Source organism: Gymnoscopelus microlampas (genome assembly GCF_963454915.1).
Source record: "Gymnoscopelus microlampas genome assembly, chromosome: 6".
Taxonomy (NCBI): domain Eukaryota; kingdom Metazoa; phylum Chordata; class Actinopteri; order Myctophiformes; family Myctophidae; genus Gymnoscopelus; species Gymnoscopelus microlampas.
In genome coordinates this window covers 33,105,477-33,126,140 of record NC_139943.1, presented here as the reverse complement: position 1 = coordinate 33,126,140, position 20,664 = coordinate 33,105,477, and the positions used below count along the sequence as shown (strand labels likewise).

Below are 20,664 nucleotides of genomic sequence, written 5' to 3'. Positions count from 1 at the left end.
AAGTCAAAAATCAGTCAAATTAAAGTGATATTCATCAATATACCGTACATTTATAGATGACTAGCCATTAAAATGATAAACACGAGTATGATATCAAATATTTTATTTGCAAAAAAATCTATAAGACAGAAATTAAGAGCTTGACATGTATACAATGTTAACAGTAAAATAAAATAAAAAAATACTATTGTTTACGTATTTCCACAAAAATATTCAGACTCAAACACATCAACTAACCTAAAATACTGTGCTGATTGACAGAGCTACACATGGAAGGACAAGGACACACATACTGAAGGCCTAAAAAAAGAATCAATACCCTGGTCTTATGATGTGTGCCATTGATTGGTCAGTGGGGGAAATGGAATGTGTTTGGATTGTATTTATACCCTATACTGGCCGGGCATAAGGTACATTGGTACAATAAAATACTGAGTGTTAATACTCAGGATTTTGCAGTACCATTGCACAGCAGAACTTCCCATCGCAATAGATTAACAGAAATGTAACATTAAATCACTTTTCATTTGACATACAGTAGCTACCTAAGTAGCTACATCACTTTCATCACAGGTCTTCATTATTCACCATTGGCTCAGTTCTCATATTTTCTATGTTTGTCTGGTGTTAATTCAATAATTGTTTGTGTGTTTCCAAACTTTAGGAAACAGTCCAGTTTACTCCCCGTCTCACTTTGCCCCACTCTCCCCCACTGTATGCATATATTATTAAAGCAAGTACTGTATCACAACTCATATCGCTAGCAATACCTGCACATAACATCATCAAATCTCTCTTTTTCTCTCCTCTCTGAACTCAAAATCTCTTGCCTTTGCTCTAGCCTTTGCTCTAACATTTCTGTCTCTAAGATCCTCTGCTGACACCGTCATTCCCACAGCCCTTTATCCCTGTTCCCTCTTTGTTCACCTTCTTAAGCCTGATTTACTTCATCGTAAAATGGTGTCACTCGGTCGGAAATAGACGAGTATTTCTCACAAGGCATCACAATGCAGTGTTGTGAGCTCGTAGATCTGGTACACACGACAAGCATAAATTATGCATTGCATGCACTCATTGGGCCATTTGGACCACCACAGCCTTCCACGCCTGATCTTTGTCGAAATCCTGCAGAGTTACACTGGCCGCGTGATGCTGAGGGGGCAAAACAGGAAGAGATGGAGGACAAGAAGGGATTGGAAAGGAGAGATAGAGACACATTGGAAGTTAATTTGTCATACATGACATTCACGAGTATATATATGAAGCTTAACCCCTTAAACCCTTTATACTTTGTTGACTGGAGTAACACAGGGACCTATAGGCCCCCTCCTTTTCACCCCCTCTACTGTATACCAAATCTCAGCAAAAAATAGCATATCTTCAATCTCTCTCTCTCTCTCTCTCTCTCTAAAGGGCAGGTGTGTAATGTGATGTACCATGGAGTGTTGGGATGGGGAATGTATGCTGTCATCCCACTCTGGAGCTCCCCTGCGCAGCTGGCTCTTGTAGGCTGCACAGTGCACCACGGTGGCCAGAGTCAGAACTGCCTGCACCAGCAGCAACACCATCAGAATCAGCAGCAAGATGTCATAGGATTGCTGGACACACACACACACACACACGCGCATGCACGCACACACGCACATATACACGCACGCACGCACGCACAAACACACAGACTTGGATCAGCTATGATTATATTTTAAGAACTTTAATACCAAATATGATGCTATAAGTAGGCTAATATCAATGTTTGCGTATTTTGGAGTCAAGTGTTTATCGTACATAATGTAGGAGGCTAATATTTTCCTCTCAAAGCAGCATACTGTAGATCAGTGGTTCTCAAACTCTTTCATATTGCCCGTGGACCCCAATCTGAAAATATGTTGTGACCCAGTCCCCCATACACAATTTGTGTATACAGTGTATACATACTCAAGTACACAATTGTTCCTCTCTTAGAAGTGCTGTAGATGAGATCAGAGCTCACCTTGGCTGTGGGCACGTCATGCAGGAAGATCTCTATGAAGCTGAGGACACTACAGGACAGGAAGCCAGAGGCAGAGAAGAGCAGGGGAGACGTCACACTGCTGATGGCGATCAGCACCTCCACCTGGGAGGAGCAATGTTCAACATTATGCTCAGTGGTGGAAAGTAACTACTACCTACCTACAAGCTCACTGGGAGATCCTCTCTCTCTCTCTCTCTCTCTCTCTCTCTCTCTCTGCCTCTCTCTCTCTCGTAACAGAGGCCTGTTTGTTCAACCAACACCCCCCCCCCCCCCTCTCTGTATCTTCTGTATCTCTCTCTATCACTGGTGTCCTTTCTATGCCGCAGATTGGCCCAGTGGAGTGGCTGGTTATTGTTCACAGGACACACCTTGGTGTTTTTTTTTTTTTTACTATAGTGTGTGATTAAACCAATGTCAAGATTTCTGATTGCATTGTTTCTTTGAATTGAAGACCATGGCCACTGGCCACATTGATTGACATATTTGATTTACTCATTTGTTGTTACATGCTACAGAAGGTAAACACAAGTGTTGAACCACTTGAACCCTAGAGTCCCTATTCTGGGCATGTCACACTAGGCGAACATTCAGTGATAAGATAGCCGATCTACAAGCTCACAATGAGTCACGACGACACGTTGCGAGTTTGGAGATCGGCTATTTCAAGAGATTTGGTGTAAAGGGAAAAACTTAGGGGAACACCAAGTAGAGACCACATATAGATGAAGTATATCGTCGTCTGTCGGGTGGAAACCTCATTATGTCGAAAGCTGTTACTTTTCAGGATTCAAATTCAAAAGTATCAAAAGTAGCAGATCTACAAGCTCAAGCTTTTGCGCTTGTGGATCTGCTACTTATGATTCTTTTCTGTGACGCTGTAGTTTGATCAAGTAGGACATTAATCTACGAAAAAACACACAAAGTTATGGAGATAAGAGGTTTCTGCAACAATATACAGTAGGGTTTAGGCGGTTATAGGTTTTGGGACGTTTATGAGCACAAAGACATAATGTATACTTACCAGACATTTGTTGGGGTATTCTGACACAACGTGGCTTGCAATAGCACTGGGGAAACACTGTAACAGATTAAACATCAGATTGGTCACCAGTTGGTGATGATAAATGTGTTCACCACCCACCACGCTCTGACCACTCTCTGTGCATTGTACCATTAAGCTGTTCCAACTTAAATTTAAAGAGAACGTACTCAGTATAATATTTGCCTCTGAGATGTAATGGAGTAGAAGTAAAAGTACTGATAATTGGAAATACTCCAGTTAAGTAAAACATACCTCAAAATTGCAGTACTTGAGTAAATGCACTTAGTTACTTTACACCACTGATTGTTCCATTATGCCAAGATGACACAGATGTTTCGGCTATCCGGCCTTCATCAGTATGCAAACACTGCTACACTTGGACACTGATGAAGGCTGGACAGCCAAAACGTTTGTCATCATTTTTATTTGAGTTCTGAGTGCGACTCTCTTCTCTTTGGGAGTTGTTGAACAGTTGGTGATGATCATACAAATGACTGAAACCATCGCCATTCAGTCGTTCTGATCTCACTGAAAGGACACAGAATGAGCTGTCAGAATAATATGAGCCAGAATAGCCTACATTTTAATGACCAAGCAAGCACACAGTATATGTGCACACAGATGGAGAACTGAACTGAGTTGGGTGCTCTCTCCCTCCCACAAACACACCTATAAATACTTGACCACATGTCACTTCCCTTCCTTCCTACAGCATGTCCATTAAGGAAGAGAAACCCCACACATTGCTCTGGCTCAGCAGCATTAAGTTAATTCAAACTCCAAGGTTTCGGTCCCTCTGGACCTACATCAAGAGTGTCTTACAGAAATAGAAACCATCATGAATCATGATCTTATATCGATACATACCCCCCCCTTCTGTGTTCACAGACAATCACACTCTCCTGTAGGAGTGTCTCTCATGATTGTGTGTGTGTGTGCGTGCGTGCGTGCGTGCGTGCGTGCGTGCGTGCGTGCGTGCGACTAATCAACCTAACCAGACAATTCATGATCATGATTATGTGACATCATGACCTATTGACACACCACAATGTCAACTCAGCACATGATATATATATTTACATTTATAGAAAATGCACCACTAAGAAATGTAAACATCGGCTTTACAGCTTTCATAAATGATTCCAAAACGTGCATAATATGTGTGTCTTCGATGCATAACCCAGACACTTAATTTAATTCTATTTCCAAACATCATGTAAAAGTTTTGATGGGGTTCATGAAGCTCATTCTGTCTATTCAAATAGCAGATGAACAGTGTTTTCTAGTGACCAAGGTGACTCTTTGTACAAATGTACCATTTACAAGTTTTTCATAAACACTTATGGCTAAGCCCTATTGTGTCATATTACAAATAGCGAAGATAGTACAAGCTCACAACACGTCACAATGTAGATTGCTTGTAGATCTGCTATTTTCATTCTTTTTTGATAATTGATGATGGATATTGAGAACATTCTGCTTTTAATTACATTCCCAAAGAGTTAAAAGGGTTACATTGGTGGTGACTGCACTGTGGACCTCATCGAGATTGTCTTCACATCTTATTTTCTGTTTGGTTATGATTTCTACCACCAGGTGTCAGGCACGAGCATGGGGGCAACAATACTCAGTTTTGCTTCTCTGTACTATTGAATATGATGAGCCCGAGATGAACTTCTTAGACAACCTTGTTTATAGGCACTCAAACAGACTTTGGTTCTATCCTATACCACAAAAGCACTGACAAAAACTCATGGGCAATTCTTCCACCCTATTCCACTCAAGATAAGTCTGCCTATATCACAGTTTAATTGTATTCATCACATCTGTAGTTCCAATGTTCCAAGACAGGGCTGCTGATCTAGTATACATATACTGTATGACAGTGTAAACATGCATGGGCCGCACAGGCACATAGCTGCTTTGAAAATGTATCACATTGTCTTACCCAGACCACAGTAGGCTATTGGAGTCTGGAGTCAATTCTTCAATCCAGTATATTCACCCCTTGGCTGGGAGTTTCAATCAATCATTTGAAAACACTGGCACATCATAAAACACTAGCACACCATGGATTGTGAACCAACACGCAACAAATATTTAACCGCACAACCTCGTATTGGCCACAAGGGACCACCCAATCTGAGAAACATACATGGTGCAGAGCCAGATCACTGACCCAGCACCAGTCTTTATACACTATTCCTCACAGGCTGTGGTACAGTAAATGCCCGGAATGCAATTTCACGCACAAAGCCACTACTTTAAATCACCCATGAACAGGAAAACCGTTCAACATCAAGGGTGTCATAACATGCAACACCAACAATGTGATATATGGTATATGTTCAAATGCCCCTGTGGCCTGGCCTACATCAGAAAAACTACCCTGTACTAGAACACTTGACACTTTCAACCCGCAGGCCCTATATTTGGGCATGTCATTATAGGCATTACTGTATATATTTTCCAAAAAATTACAAAATCTTCCAAAACGTAATAATAAAAAAAACATTTTAAAAAGGCGGAGGTGTGTCTAAAGTGAGTTTAAATGACATACATGGTGGTTCAGGCCTACACTAAGCTCTAGGTACCGTATAAGGTCTGTGACCTGACAGACAAGTGTATCAATTTTAAGGGGACTATGGAGGCTCCATACTGTAGCACCCTTGAAAGTGATACACTTGTCTTTGTGCAAAGCTATATAACGGAGCTTTGTACATATACGGTATCGTGTGTGCACATTTTTCAATGCATCATATGTTTTTTGTTGAATATGTATTCAATCAGTACACAGTCACTGATTGATCCAGTGGTTTGCCAAATTAACTCCAGACAACAAAACAGAAACATATAATCTGGAGACATGTGGTACAGATTCCATACAGACTGGATATAATGAATGTAAGAGAACTTACTGCCACCAGGATCCAGAAAAAGGTAACAGACAGGTAGGGTCCAGGCAGCAAAGCATCCATGTTTAGAGCAATGATCCCACCGAATACAGCAGAGATTCCCACGATCACCTCAATCACCTGTTGAAAGACACACTCTTATATGGGTGATAGTGGAGCTTATGCCTGGTTTACAGCATACTTGGCTGCAGGCGCAATATCTGCACTCCTCACAGCTGAAAGCTTGGGTTTCCGTACTCACAGAGTAGGCCTTAAGGAGTCGAGTGGGGAAGATGGCTGGGGTTAAAACCAATGGCCTGTCGTACCTCACCGGCTGGACGGAAGGGAAGAAAGGAAGATTGAGAGGGATGCAAGCGAAAGAGAGGGTGTAGAGGGAGAGAAAGAGAAGTTTAAAAGGAACAGAGAAGAGAAGATATGAGAGACTAAATGCATTATAAATGGACAAGCACGCGCACACACACACACACACACACACACACACACACACACACACACACACACACACACACACACACACACACACACACACACACACACACACACACACACACACACACACACACACACACACACACACACACACACACACACACACACACACACACACACACAACTTGCTTCGTGTTAATTTAACTCTCAGACTTCCATTAACACTCAGGATATCTGCGAGCACCTTCCTGTGGCTGCAGCAGTCCTCAGCGGAGCGGGCCGACAGGATGACAGCACTCGCCATCAACACCTCCAGCACAATCATCAGGATGAGGTTAAAGTTGATCTGCACAGGAGAGTGATAGAGACATGTAAGAAAGAACAGACAGAGGTATAGGGGGAGGGTAGGAAGGAAGGAAGGAAGGAAGGAAGGAAGGAAGGAACGAAGGAAGGAAGGAAGGGACAGATGATGGGGCAATGTAAGCAGATCAGTACAGGCAGTAAATGAAGGAGGAACCAGGCTGTTTTTGTATGAACTGTGTTGTATGACAACGAATAACCTGTGCAACAAGAAGGGATAGCCTCGAGTTTACTTAATGGATAAAATAAAAGGGAATATATTACGACTTACATTGACAGCAGAGGGGTTCAGAACCAGTTTACAGCCAAACCAGACTAGGCAGGTAGTCGTCACAGCAAATGTTGAGACGTACACCACCTGGAAATCTGAGACCTTGGAATGACAACAAAAAGATGACATTAGAAAGAATTAATACCAGACAGTCTGGGTCCCCAGAAAAAAACATTCTATGAAGGATCTACTGAAACATCTCAACGAGATTGAGCATCAAACATCGTCAGTAATACTTCCCACCCCTCTCACACAGCCCGTTTTGCCTCCTGCCGTCAGGGAAACAATACAGAAGCATCCGTGCCAGAATGGCAAGGCTGCGAAAACAGTTTGCTTCCCCAGGCAGTCAGACTTCTGAACTGTCTGAGAAAACAGCCTGGTGAGCCTGCCCTCTCTAATTAACCCCCCCCCCACACACACACACACACACACACTAGGATATGTAGCCATTCTATGAATATGCATTTTATGATACAGCAGTTATATATTATGTTTGTTTTTATGTCATATTGTGAATGATTTATTTAGATACTGAGATTTGCATTATATTCACTGTCTTCTAGGAGGAATAACTTTAGTTGTTTTTATGCTTGCTTGCATAACAGAAATTACAAATAAAGAAATCTGCATCTCTCTGTCTGTCTCTAATCTCTTTCATTCAGGTGTGTGTTTTTCACTTACTGCCAAGTGTCTGTTCTTGGCGATGGCAAAACTTGCAACTGCTGCAGGAATGCCCTGTGAAAAATAAACAGCGACAATTAAGCAGCAATGAATGGTACATGACTTGGCGTGGAACTGTTTAGCTGTTTAGCACCAGTCCAGTGGCTATAGTTTGACAAAACAGTCTGATCCAACCGTCAAATGTCAAATCAAAATACCACAATGTGAGCATATCACAATTTTGTCAAGAGAAAGTATATAGAAGCCTAGTTACGTGCCGGTGTTGCAATGCAACTGTTGTGAGCTTGTTTGTAGATTGTATATTTTTGGTGCGCAACACGGCATATAACTTATATTATAATATATATTATATTCAAATAACAGATGACAGCTTCCTGTTCAGAGCTTTTATCTGTAGCATTTGAAAATTGTGGAAAAGTTGTCTGGCATGAGAGATGCATATGTGTATTATTATTACTAGACCATACCCGGTGAAGGGCGCCCTTCACCATACCCGGTGAAGGGCGCGCGTCCCCTCGTATATATATAAAAATTTGCTATATAAAAGAGCAAAATAGGCTTGCTATTTTCTGTTGCCCTGCAGCAGGCTTGAGTATATTTTTGATGGCATTTTACACCACTAACAACATTAATCAGAGAATCACACGTCTTTGTCACAACTCGTGTTTTGTCTTTTTTAACCAACACAGTACAAAGTACTGGACACACAGATGACACACAGGTCATAGATGACTCAGGTCATAAACCTGTAAATACAGGAAAATAAACATTGTATTACCATATATTCATAGCATATATGATTCACAATTAAACAGCAGGTAATGTAGCACAGTCTATCACAGTAGAACCGAAATAGCAGAAAATGACTACAATACCCATGAGGCATTCTGAACCATGAGCCAACAACGCGTCGCCCCAGCTACCATTAAGTTACAGTGTCCAAGTTACAATACACAAAATACACCAAAATAATACTTTTCAATGGACTACTTGGGTAGCACTGATAATATTAACCACAGTAAGGTTCATAAAGTGTGTTGATGAAACGTTTACATTGTTGATTAAGTCACGATGACGACGTTAGCATTAGCGTTAGCCGCATGCTAGCGCCAAACGTCCGTTAGCTTAGCATCACGCTAACGGCTCATAGTAACTTGGTTTGGCTAATAAACATTAATCCCAACTAATGCCAACACAGTAATGGATGTAAACATACACAGACATGTTGCATGTTGGTGGTATGGGGTTCGTTTGGTTTGGCCTCGTTTTCATAGACCTCGTTGCTTGTTTCTCTCGCGAAACCTGTGGCCATGTTTCCCATTGAACCCGGAAAAAAAACCTACGTCCGCTGCCACTACTGCTCCCGGTTTGGCTACAATGGGAAACATGGCCACAGGCTGACTAAATAAGCGATTTAAACGGGTAGTTTCGCTGGCGACCTAAAATATTATGCAGCCGACCAAACCTTAAACATCTGTGCGGTTTAGAATCTACCATTAGTTTTGGGATACGATGTATTATTATGTTTTGCAGTGCAGGGACCTGCAACAACCACCATCTTATGACAAATTAAGACGGGACGTCCAAATATTAGTTTTTCAAGTTCCCGAGCGACAAAAAGAAGCACCTTTGTTTGCGCCTCCAACTTGTATTCGCACGTACCAGCCAGGGCAGCGATTCTCCAGGGGCCACTGGTGGGCCCTGAGGAAATTGCAAGTGGGCTCTCAAATAATTGGCAAAACACTACGATTTTAACAATATAATATAAAAAAACATTTTTTTATATTATATTGTTAAAATCGCAGTGTTTTGCCACTGTTATTTCTTCTCTAAAACATTGAAAATGTAGTTTTCATTGTGATACCCATGAATAAGAATAATCAAAAGTAGCAGATCTACAAGATCTGCTACTTTTGATGCTTTTGTGTGACGTTGTAGTATGATGAAGTAGGGCGTTAATTTACAAAAAAAACACAAAAAGTTAGAACATTATGAAGACAGGAGGTTTCTGCCTGACAGCAATGAAATCAGGCATTGCAGTCATGTGATGCTGATGGTCAGACTTACAGAGCCCGCAGCACAGCGCAGGTAGTCCATGGCGAAAGGAAACACATTGCCCAGGTACAGAGAGAAGCCAGCTGTGATTAAAAGACTACCCTGAGGACAAACACATACAATACATGCAACTGACACCCATACAGTATGCATACATGCAACACTATACACCATGCAAGCTAACACACACACACACACACACACACACACACACACACACACACACACACACGTGTGAGGGCACTCGCACACACACATGTAAACATGCACACGCACATATACGCACATTCACACCAAGCACACGCATGCACACATTACACAGTTGCTTATGTTCATGCACGTTCCAGGCACAAACAACAACAGCAGCAGCATGTAACACCTCTTCAATGACTTAATAAAAAGCAACGCTATAAATGAAGGCTGACTCCAAATGAAGAATTATGATCATTCATCTTCAGCAATGTGCACAAGCAAGAATCAAGAATACATTACACTTAAACTAAAGGGCCCCTAGAGAGAGCTGTATAACCAACACACTCAATATTTATCAGACCCACTGACACACTTAACCACTTTGTGACACAGTGAATGCATATACTGTAGTGCCACAACAAGAGTTATTGTTGCCACCATAATCCAATTTTAAAGATCAGGGTGTTAAATGCATTGGTTTGTTTGTTTTACCCTAACCTTCAACATTTGTGCAGAATGGCTTACGCAGTAAAATCCTCAGTGTTCATTTACCCATTTGCAACTCTGAGAGTGCACTAATGGTATAAGGGTCTATTTGGTTCCATTTATACACTCTCAGAGTTTAAATGAATACAGAGGATTTGACTGTTACTGTATGTGGCTAAATGTAGCCAACAATCCTCCCATCCTCGACCCTCCCTACCCTCTCACCCCTATGAGGACACTGTAGAGCCAGGCCCTGTAGCTGAAGCAGGGGTGCCTTAGGGGCTCCGGCTGGGCCAGCTGCAGGTCACTGGCCCTCACGTCCACTGTGTAGCTGTCCCGCTCCAGACTCCTTCCCCTGTTGCTTCGTCGTTCCAACGTCCCGCCGAGCCTCTCCAGGGTCTGCCTCTCCAGCATGGGCCTCTCCAGCGTGGTGGGCCTCTCCATGGTGGGAACGTGGCTGTAGGTGAACTCCTCCCTGGCTGAGAGCTCCTCTCGATGCATGGTGGAGCCTGGAAACATGAGTCTCCCTCACCAAGAACCTAGCAGGTCAGGCACTCTACGGTTGAGGAGGATCCTCTGTGGAAAGGAGGATATTTAGTCATTTGAAAAGGACAATTATTGTTCACTTGAGCTGACGTCAAAGGACTTATTTTTAGCCCTACTAGCAGTGGAGCTCATTGTCTAAGGATGGCAATGCCGGTCAGTTGGTTGGTCGGTCCACCCATACAACTCTTTGGTTCAATACAAGGTCCATAAAAACAGAAAAGGCTTGCACACAAACGAACGTTGAGGCTCCTTGGATGCAAAAATATAGAATCAGTTGGTAAGTTACAAAAGTGCAAAAAATGACACAGCGTGGACGTTTCGGCCATCGGACCATCATCAACATTGAATGCAGGTTGCCCATGTTGGCTCCTAGATCACAATGAAAATAGTCACACCATCACTAACGTTGGGTATATATATAATAATATATAATAAATTCCATAAAAATATTTCTCATAACAATATATTTAAGTACAACAATAGATGACAAATTGAGGTACTCTTTAATATTTCAACATGAATTAAAAAAAAAGAAAACAGATCAGGGGGACCCTATAAAAAAGCAGCAAACTCTGTAAAAATAATTGGCATTGTTAAAATATATTGTTAAAAAAATAATAATAATGGAGCTGGGAACTTCTCTTTTGGCCACCCATTCCTGGGACATGTAGCCTTGTGCAGTGAAGGCACAGTCTAATTGCATCAGCTGACCATTGTGTGACAGGAACTGGTGTTACGACCCGAGTGCAGGTCCTCAAACTCGGAACTCAAACAAAGGCAGGAGATGAAGATCACATAAACTTCACTTTACTCTGTGAAAAACATAGGATAACAGTACATACTACATACATAGAACCTGACACTAACATAGGATCCAGCATTGAACAAAGACAGAGCTTAAATAGTCACTGGAGCTCATCACCCAACCAGGCTCAGCTGGTCCTCACAGGTGACAGCACTCAGGGCAATCAGAGTCTTGGCCTCAGGTAGAAGGGAGAGTAGGAGATTGGCTGAGAGGGAATAGGAGCAGGCCAAGGAAGCAAGGAAGGGGCAGAAGCACACCCAGTGGCTAAACAGTCACATCACGGACATAACGGGCCGCGATCGTGACATTGTGGGTGTATGAGATTTCTTTTTACCCTCTATCACTAATATTGGGGGAAATTCACCCGAAGACCTGCCTGTAGAAAAGACAGGGATGGGGCAGGGAAACAAACCTTCCTTCTATGACGTCAGTGAGCATCCTGAAGGTACCCAAGGGGACTCGCCTACCTCAGACATTAGCAACATTATGAAAATCAAAATCACATATTTACAATTGTTCGGGTGGAATTCACCCATGGTTAGTGTTCTAGGGTTAAGCAGGCAGTAGGCCTATTAGAGGTAACCAATGGTAATGAAGCTGATAAAAGGCACACAGTGCCATCAATCAACCCATTACCACTGTTAAGGCCCAAGGGCCTGCAAGAAAATGTGCACCATATAGACATAAACAACCCAGCAAACAAATATGAATCAATCCAATGTCACATTACTCTTAAAGGAGAGATTACAAACTTATTTTCAAGTCATCTATACAACTTTACAACTCCCTAGAAGAATAGGCCTACATTGCAATGTATTGTTGCATGAGTGCATTCATGCTTTTTAGCCCGGCTATTGACTATTGTGGTGCCCCAAGAAGGGCAAAATCAGTCAGTTCAAACCAGTTTCTTCTGGTTGGGCTATTATGCTCTTAGTCTTATTTAATGTGTTATATGCAGATAAGTGCACTGACATAGTTTATTCAAGAACAATTCTTAAATAAAACACATTATGCTGAAGTAGTAAAGGTTAACTGAATGCTTCAAAGACAGCCCTCTTGCTCATGCATCCACAAGCTAAGTGGACACCCCTGATTTCAGCTACCCACCTTTTTTCTCCATTTGCCAAGTTCCTGTAATCCCCTACATGTAGCTCACATCCTGTTATTGCATCCTCTTTTACGCCTGATTTATACTTAGTTGTGTGCCGGTGTCGAGCACGGAAAATAGCTGATCTACAAGCTCATAGCTAATCGCGGTACGACGTGTGGTGAGCTTGTAGATCAGCTATTTTTGGTGAGTATAACTCAAGTTCACTCTCCCAAGCCACTCACCTGCTGCAGTGTCTCTTGTAGAATCTCCAACAAGATAATCCCCACCGAGTTATCCTTGACATCAAATCATCACATAGTACATGGCTCGTTTTTGTCTGCAGTTCTTTTTTCCAATCCCCATCTCTCTCTCCCTAACACTTCCACTTCTCTTCCACCCCCCCCCCTTTTCTCCTCAGTCTCCCACTTGCTCTCTCTTTCCCTCTGCCCCCGGCGTTCCTCAAAAAGAGCTAAAACGTTTTTCGGAGGAACAAAAACACATGGCTCTAAAATGCTTGCCTGCCAGTGTATACTGTGCCAAAGAGAGAGAAAGAGAGACGGCCTGTGAATTACAAAGAGGGGAGGATGAAGGGCCGGGGGGCTCGTTCTGGGGGCAGAGCCAGTGTGGCAAACACCCTTTTAGCCTCCCGCTTGCTGACACACACACGCGCACACACACACACACACACACACACACACACACACACACACACACACACACACACACACACACACACACACACACACACACACACATACACATACTCACACTCATCACGCACGCACGCACGCAGGCACGCACGTACGCAAGCACGCACACACAAACAATGTACAAACTAGAAATGTCAGTACAGTACATTGCTTTTGTGTGGAGGCAACCAAAGCCACAAATTAACATCTCCATCATCATCATCATCATCATCACCACACACACACACACACACACACACACACACACACACACACACACACACACACACACACACACACACACACACACACACACACACACACACACACACAGCACACCACACATCACATGTTGTATGTTGTCAAACAATTGGCTTCAGTCACTTGGCTAAAAATGTACCCCTGCCCCCGCCTGATGGATTCCCCCCGCACTCCTTTCCCCCGTCGTGGTTATTGCTCTACTTCACAACACAGTAAATCACCATGTATCCAGCAGGGCTTTGAGAAAGGCCTGTAGGGGTACTTGCACAGTGTTAATCACATGATTTCCTGCTAGACAGTCTGATGTAGTTAATCCAATGGAGAACGATTTGAGAATTTGGTAACATGTTCTATGAAGCCCAGTGTTTATAATGCATTATAAGCATACTTATAATGCGTTATAATCCGCCTACAACGCTGTATAATTATAGTTAGAAAAATAAATACTTTCTAAAATACTTTCTAAAAATAAAATACTTTCTAACAATAATACACATAAAACACATTATAAAGCATTTTATAATGACCTATAAGGTCAATAATTATAATACATATATTGACAAATAATCAGAGTCAGGGTAATCAATGAAGATGATTCTGATTCTGATCACACTATAATGCATTATAACAGTGATTATAATGCATTACAAAAGTCATTATAATGTCTTATATCTATGAGCATTATAATACACTATGATCCTTGCCAAAAGAATACGTCTCTGACTCTGCGTGGCCAGCAATTATGAAAATGGCCTTATTATACTTTATAATATGTTATTATTAGTTTCTTTTAAAACATTATGAGTACTTACAGTATGAGGGTTATTAAATGTAATTTCAGTGTTATAAGCAGACTAAAATGTGGTTATGGACATGAATGCATTATATGGGCATGCATGTGCGTCCATCTGTGTACGTCTGTTCTGTGTACGTGTACGTGGGCTACAACTATGGATTATTTTCTTATTGATTATTCTATCAATAACGTTTTTCAATTAATCAAGAGGCGCTAAACGCCAAAATTGGGAAAATAACTGAACTACAAGCGATGTGATGCATCGATGCAGCGATGATGAGCTTGTAGATCAGCTATTTTCACTATTATCATGATTTTTTACATTTTTGTAAACTTTTTGTCTATAATGACATGGTCAAAATAGGGATTGATTGATTGATTAAATCTAATCAATCGATTAGTTGGATTAACTGTCACACCCTAGTGCTGTATTCTTGCTACAGTATGACTCATAGCAAAGGAGTGCACGTGTGCGTCAGTGCATGTGTGCGTCAGTGCATGAAGCATACCTCAGAATTCAGAAAAGTGTTTTGCACACAGCACTACATTCTCGGGGCTGCTGAAACCATGGATACGCCTTAACAACAGCTGTCACTCCTTCCCCTGCCATTCTTCTGCAACACACATGCACACACACACGCACGCACACACACACACACACACACACACACACACACACACACACACACACACACACACACACACACACACACACACACACACACACACACACACACACACACACACACACACACACACACACACACACACACACACACACACACACACATTGCACTGCACTACGCACATAATGCACACAGTAGCATAAAGGTATATTGCCTCAAGTGCATGTTGTGGTGTTTGTCCCTGAGAAGCTACAGAGATCATGAAGGTGATGGATTGCATTTAAATGGACTGCATTTACAAAGTGCCTTTCTCCAAAGTACTTTACAATGTATACATCCACACACCGACGCCAGAGGAAACCATGCAAGGCACCAACTTGCTCATCAGGAGTAGATAGGGGTTCAGTGTCTTGCTCAAGGACACGTCGGCACGCAGCCAGGAGGAGAGGAAGTGGTCCTTTAAGTATATTTTGATGCCAATACTTTTGTACTTATACTCAAGTAAATTATGAATACAAGACTTTCGCTTGTAACAGAGTATTTCTACAATGTGGTACTGAAACTTTTCCTAAAGTAAAAAGAAATTCTTCCACCACTGATAGGGAATGATCTCATCTTTGGTGTGGCTGTTTTGGTCCCTTAAATCATGATGTGTGTACTTTACAAAGTACAGAACTGTACACACAAGTAATTTGTAGAGACAAATAAGCCCAGAGAGTGACCCGAGTATCCGTCTCATTTAACTATGTTTACAAATAATTAAGGTACTGGTGGCACAATCTGGCACACCGCTTGGGCCAGCGATGACAGTAATTGAAAAATAAATATCATCCGACTACGTAATGTATGTTCACTGAAGGTCATTTTAGATAAACTATCTAGCAATATAGGCCTTTTAATGTCACTCTGGGAAAACGAAGAGAGGAAAGAATCTCTCTTATGCAACTATTCATTGAGAGCAGTAGTGCAGAGTGACCACATACTTGGCTCCTACAGATTCCTTTTTGCCGGAGTCTTGAATACCGAACAAAGGCAAGTCTGTTCTCTCTAGACTGCTGTTACAAAAGCTTTCCTTCTCTCTCAACATCTTCTGAGAATCCTCAGTGTGAAGTCCTACAAATGGAACCAAATGGACCCGCAAGGGTCCATTTGTACACTGTAAGAGTTATATTAACATTGTAACTGTGTTGAGAGGCCTGTGGCGTCCTACTGTATAATGTACATGTAATTGAAATCAATGATATTTTTTCAAGGTCATTGTCCTATTACATATTATATGGCGTTGGAACAACAGATGTTCAGGAGGCGGAGAAACACACTTTTACTCCACCCACTCACCAATCTAACTGGCACTATTTATACCGTGCCCATTCTACCCAGAAGCGTCTATGCTTTTTATATATATATATATATATATATATATATATATATATATATATATATATATATATATATATATATATATACATATATAATATACATATTATATTACATTACATATTATATACAATACATAGATTAGATGAAGGAAAGCCTAATCTGGCAGATTGTGTTGTTTGTTTGTTTTTGAATATGGAAGTCTTGAATTCTTTACAAGGATGTTGTTGGTTTGTTTGTTTTTGAATATGGAAGTTTTTAATTATTTACACGGATGTGTGCAGTTGAGTGCCACTTAAAACCCCTCTCTCCAACTGAGATTTGAAGTACAGAGACTTAAGATTTAATCCATTCTTCCTGATAACAAAACAATACATGTGCACTGTTGGGCAAAACTCCATGTTTGAACTACCGTGCACTGGCAAGCAATACTTCACAGACCCTCTCCAAACAAATGATGTGTTTGCTGTGGATTTTGATTTTAGCAAGTGGTTGCACAAGAAGAATAATATTGATAGGACTCATAGTATTCTTTATATTAATCTTTATAGAGGAAGCAAGTCACACATGTACATGTTTCACAACTGGAAAACACAACCGCGGATCAGGTCTCTCAGCTCAGGACTGGCAACAGACGAGTGGTGGGCAGTAACAAAGTACATTCACTTGAGTACTGTACTTAAGTAAAGTGTTTGAGTATCTGTACTTAACTTGAGTATTTGTATTTTTGACTTTCACTCCACCACATTTCAAAGACAAATATTGTATTGACTATTGACTATAGTGCATTTCAAGGAAGGGAAAAAGCACATTATGAATTATAATTATTTCAAACATACAGTAGTGAAAATAGCAGATCTACACGTTCACAACGCGCCACGATGAGACATTGTAGAACTGCTATTTTCACTACAGATCATTTCTGGAAAATATTTGCATTTTTCTGGAAGATGTCTAAATTTTAATACAGCAATGCATTGATATTAAAAAGAAAATGGACTTTGTAATTTGTAAAAATGTTTGTACTCCAGTAATTTAACTTGAGTACACATTTGACTGAGCAACTTTCACTCGTGTCGAGTAATATTTGAACAGGAGTATCGTACTTTGACTCAAGTACCGGGGTTGAGTACTTTGTCCACCACTGGAACAGACCAGGAGAACTGGAGCCTCCCTCTCTCTTGTGAGCTGAAGACACTTTCACTGCTAGTGCTTAGACATTTAGACCATGCTGATCACAAAAATAAAAATAAAAACACTCTTCAAATCCTTTCAGTCAATGTCATGCAACTCCTCAACCCGACACATTCAGACAATTAAAGGCAAAAAGAAAAGAAAACGCTGCCATTCCTCTGACATGCAACATTCTAACATTTATAGAACAATAGGACATTTAAAAGATAAGCCTTCTTTTTACAGCAATATCCAATGGTAAGACACATGAGAAAACATCTCTGTATATGTACATTAACTTACAGGGAGGGAGCTAATAAGAGCTCTGTTTCATTTTTGTTTTATTTTTTTGTTTTTGTTTTTACTATCAACAATATTTACACAATGGTAGAAGACATATTTCTACTCGGTTTCCAAAGTCGAACATTGACAAACGTTTCCTCTTTTGCATCACATTACAGGTACATTTTAATTGCTTTGTCTTGTTTGGCTTAGAGGAGTATTCAGCATGTATTATGCTAACTATGAGGGCTGCGACACGAAAAACAGAGAAGTAGTAATTCAGTCCAGGTCCAGAGGTATACGACGATGGCAACGTGTGAGACTTCTCCCTCCCTCGTACCAATTCTCTTCTCTTCACTCACTCTTCATTGGCCAACAGGGTTAGGCCAATGGGCGTGCCACGTTATACTGGCAGTCGCGGCCCCTCTCTGCCTTGCTTCCATCAGTTTCAACTCTGTCCATACACCTTGCCTCTATTCAGAGTTCTTGCAGTCCCGACTTTAGATCTGCTCAGACAGGTCCCAAACGCGTGTTGTTGAATACTACCACTCGGTGAAATACTTGCTGAATGAGACTCGACTAGTGTTATTGGCGAATAGGAAGAGTACACCGCTACCTCATTGTGACAGTTTTTCTTTTAGCATAACACGTGGATGTCGACGGGACAGACACAGCGTTGTCGCTATCCGTGAGCGAAGACAACAGGTAGCACGGTATAGCGGTTGAGGAGGGCTTCATCACGGGCAACACAGATCACGGTGGGACAAGACCTTTTGTCACACTAAAGACAATGTATCCGCTGAAGAGATGGCTTTATCTCGTAGACACATAACAATAAGGTTTTCATTGGAACTATGGTATTGGACCAAGAGGGTTCAGACGATGGATCCCTTGGAAGAGGACAGGTGGATGGACTGGATGCGGACGGCCAGGGTCTTCTCCAGGTCCTGCAGGATGTCACAGCCGGGGCTGTCTGGTGGCATGTCGTACAGCAGCTGTTTGAAGGGCTCCAGCTCCATCAGGATCACCATGTTCTTCAGGAAGTAACCCTCGATGTAGGCCGCCAGGTCCGGGGCATCCAGGAACTGTCCGGAGGAGGGACACAGAGAGGCATATGCTTAACACAGTGGTTCTCAGACGTTTTAATTTCAAGGTGTACGGTTCCATTTGGTTCCATTGACACATTCTCCAAAAAAAACACAGATGACATTCCTGTTGCATCATAAGCGGTGGTGAAAAGTAAAGGAACTTTACTTGTGTACTGTACATTTTACTTATACTTACATTCCATTTTTCAATATTTTATGCTTCTACTCTCCACTACAATTATTTCGAAAACTTTAGTTACAAGTTATTTTGCAGATTTAGATTATTACAAAACATACATTAACTATCTAAGCCCAATTTTATACATCGGCTATAAAAAACAATGCCGATCTACAAGCTCACACGCGCAGATCTGCTATTTTCGAAAGAGTTTGACCTTTATTATTATTATTTTTTCTTACTTTGGTACAGTAAGTACATTTTGATACCAATACTTTTGTACTTTTACTCAATTAAATGTTTGAATATACGTTTAGTTCTCTTCTATGCTGTCATAGAGCCTTCTCTCTTGTACCTTGGTGTGGTTATAGATCTCAACGCAGGTCTCTGTGTTGATGTTCTTGGAGCAGATCATTTCACAGTGCCTCTGCAGTGACTCAAGCTGGAAGAACTTGGCTGCCGACAGAAGCTGCAACAACAACAAAAATGCATACGCAACTAACACAAACAATAACATTGATCAAGGTGCTAGTCCAATGGCTGCTGCGGGCTGAGATATTAAGTTAAGGCTCAAAAAGAGTTAAACTGCTTGGCATTCAGTTCAATTAGACCCATCACAATTATTACATAATCATCGTCAGAAATGCCTCCATTCATCTGTATAATTCAACTGTTGAAAAAGTGTGGGCCTAAACACGTCTGCTGTGCATTTTTTGTTTACAAAGCCAGAAAGGCAAACAGAAACAATACACAAACAATTAAATGATTAATCACAGATATTTGTATGACAATTAATTGTCAATTAAAATGTCATGATCGTGACCAGCCTGGGTTCAGTTTATAAACATCCATGTCGTCTCTGTCGGGTGGAAACCTCATGTCCAAAACTGTTACTTTTCAGGATTCAAATTCAAAAGCATCAAAAGTAGCAGCTCTAAACGTGTTGCTTCGCACCAGTTTTAAGCTTGTGGATATGATACTTTTGATGCTTTTGTGTGACGCTGTAGTATGATCAAGTAGGGAGTAAATTTGGGAAAAAACACAAAAAGTTATAATATGGAGATGGGAGGTTTCTGCCTGACAGCAACAATATGGCTCATATCAGTATGAGTTCATGTGGCAGATGTGATGATGAGCTCACCTCCATAATATCAGTGTTCCTGATGTGCAGAGCCTCGGCTCCTCCACAGTAGAGGTACTGCATCACCAGCTGGAAGCAATCAAATAACATGTGGAACATACAGTGCTGAACAGCGAGAGGACAAGTATGGCAAGTATTAAGGTTTGATCCAAAATGCCCGTAATCACGTT

At 41.4% G+C, this 20,664-nt stretch overlaps 2 protein-coding genes across 2 annotated transcripts in view; both read right to left on the bottom strand.

Annotated features, from left to right (window-relative positions):
- Positions 1-211: 211 nt before the first annotated feature.
- Positions 212-13,274, bottom strand: mlc1 (modulator of VRAC current 1). The gene is made up of 12 exons (XM_084059906.1): positions 13,126-13,274; positions 10,668-11,018; positions 9,777-9,866; positions 7,710-7,763; positions 7,029-7,130; positions 6,642-6,743; positions 6,210-6,281; positions 5,972-6,088; positions 3,033-3,089; positions 1,991-2,113; positions 1,437-1,598; positions 212-1,152 (listed from the first exon to the last, which is right to left on the bottom strand). Exons 2-12 carry the CDS (start codon positions 10,959-10,961, stop codon positions 1,072-1,074), a joined length of 1,254 nt encoding a protein of 417 aa, XP_083916032.1. The 5' UTR covers positions 10,962-11,018; positions 13,126-13,274; the 3' UTR covers positions 212-1,071.
- A 3,920-nt stretch (positions 13,275-17,194) lies between these two features.
- The window catches only part of btbd11b (BTB (POZ) domain containing 11b), a 118,366-nt gene continuing 114,896 nt past the window's right edge, over positions 17,195-20,664 (bottom strand). The window contains exons 15-17 of the mRNA XM_084059122.1: positions 20,495-20,563; positions 19,709-19,822; positions 17,195-19,172 (exon numbers count right to left, since the gene is read on the bottom strand). Of these exons, the coding sequence (XP_083915248.1) occupies positions 18,963-19,172; positions 19,709-19,822; positions 20,495-20,563 (393 nt within the window). The 3' untranslated portion in view covers positions 17,195-18,962. The remainder of the gene's footprint in view (positions 19,173-19,708; positions 19,823-20,494; positions 20,564-20,664) is intronic.

Coding starts and splice junctions, on each gene's coding strand:
- mlc1 (XM_084059906.1), bottom strand. CDS start 10,961: ATGTTTCCAGGCTCCACCATGCATCGAGAGGAGCTCTCAGCCAGGGAG. Junction 6,744..7,028: donor TGAACCCCTCTGCTGTCAAT/GTAAGTCGTAAT, acceptor TCTCCTGTGCAG/ATCAACTTTAACCTCATCCT. Junction 6,089..6,209: donor GACTCCTTAAGGCCTACTCT/GTGAGTACGGAA, acceptor GTCTTTCAACAG/GTGATTGAGGTGATCGTGGG.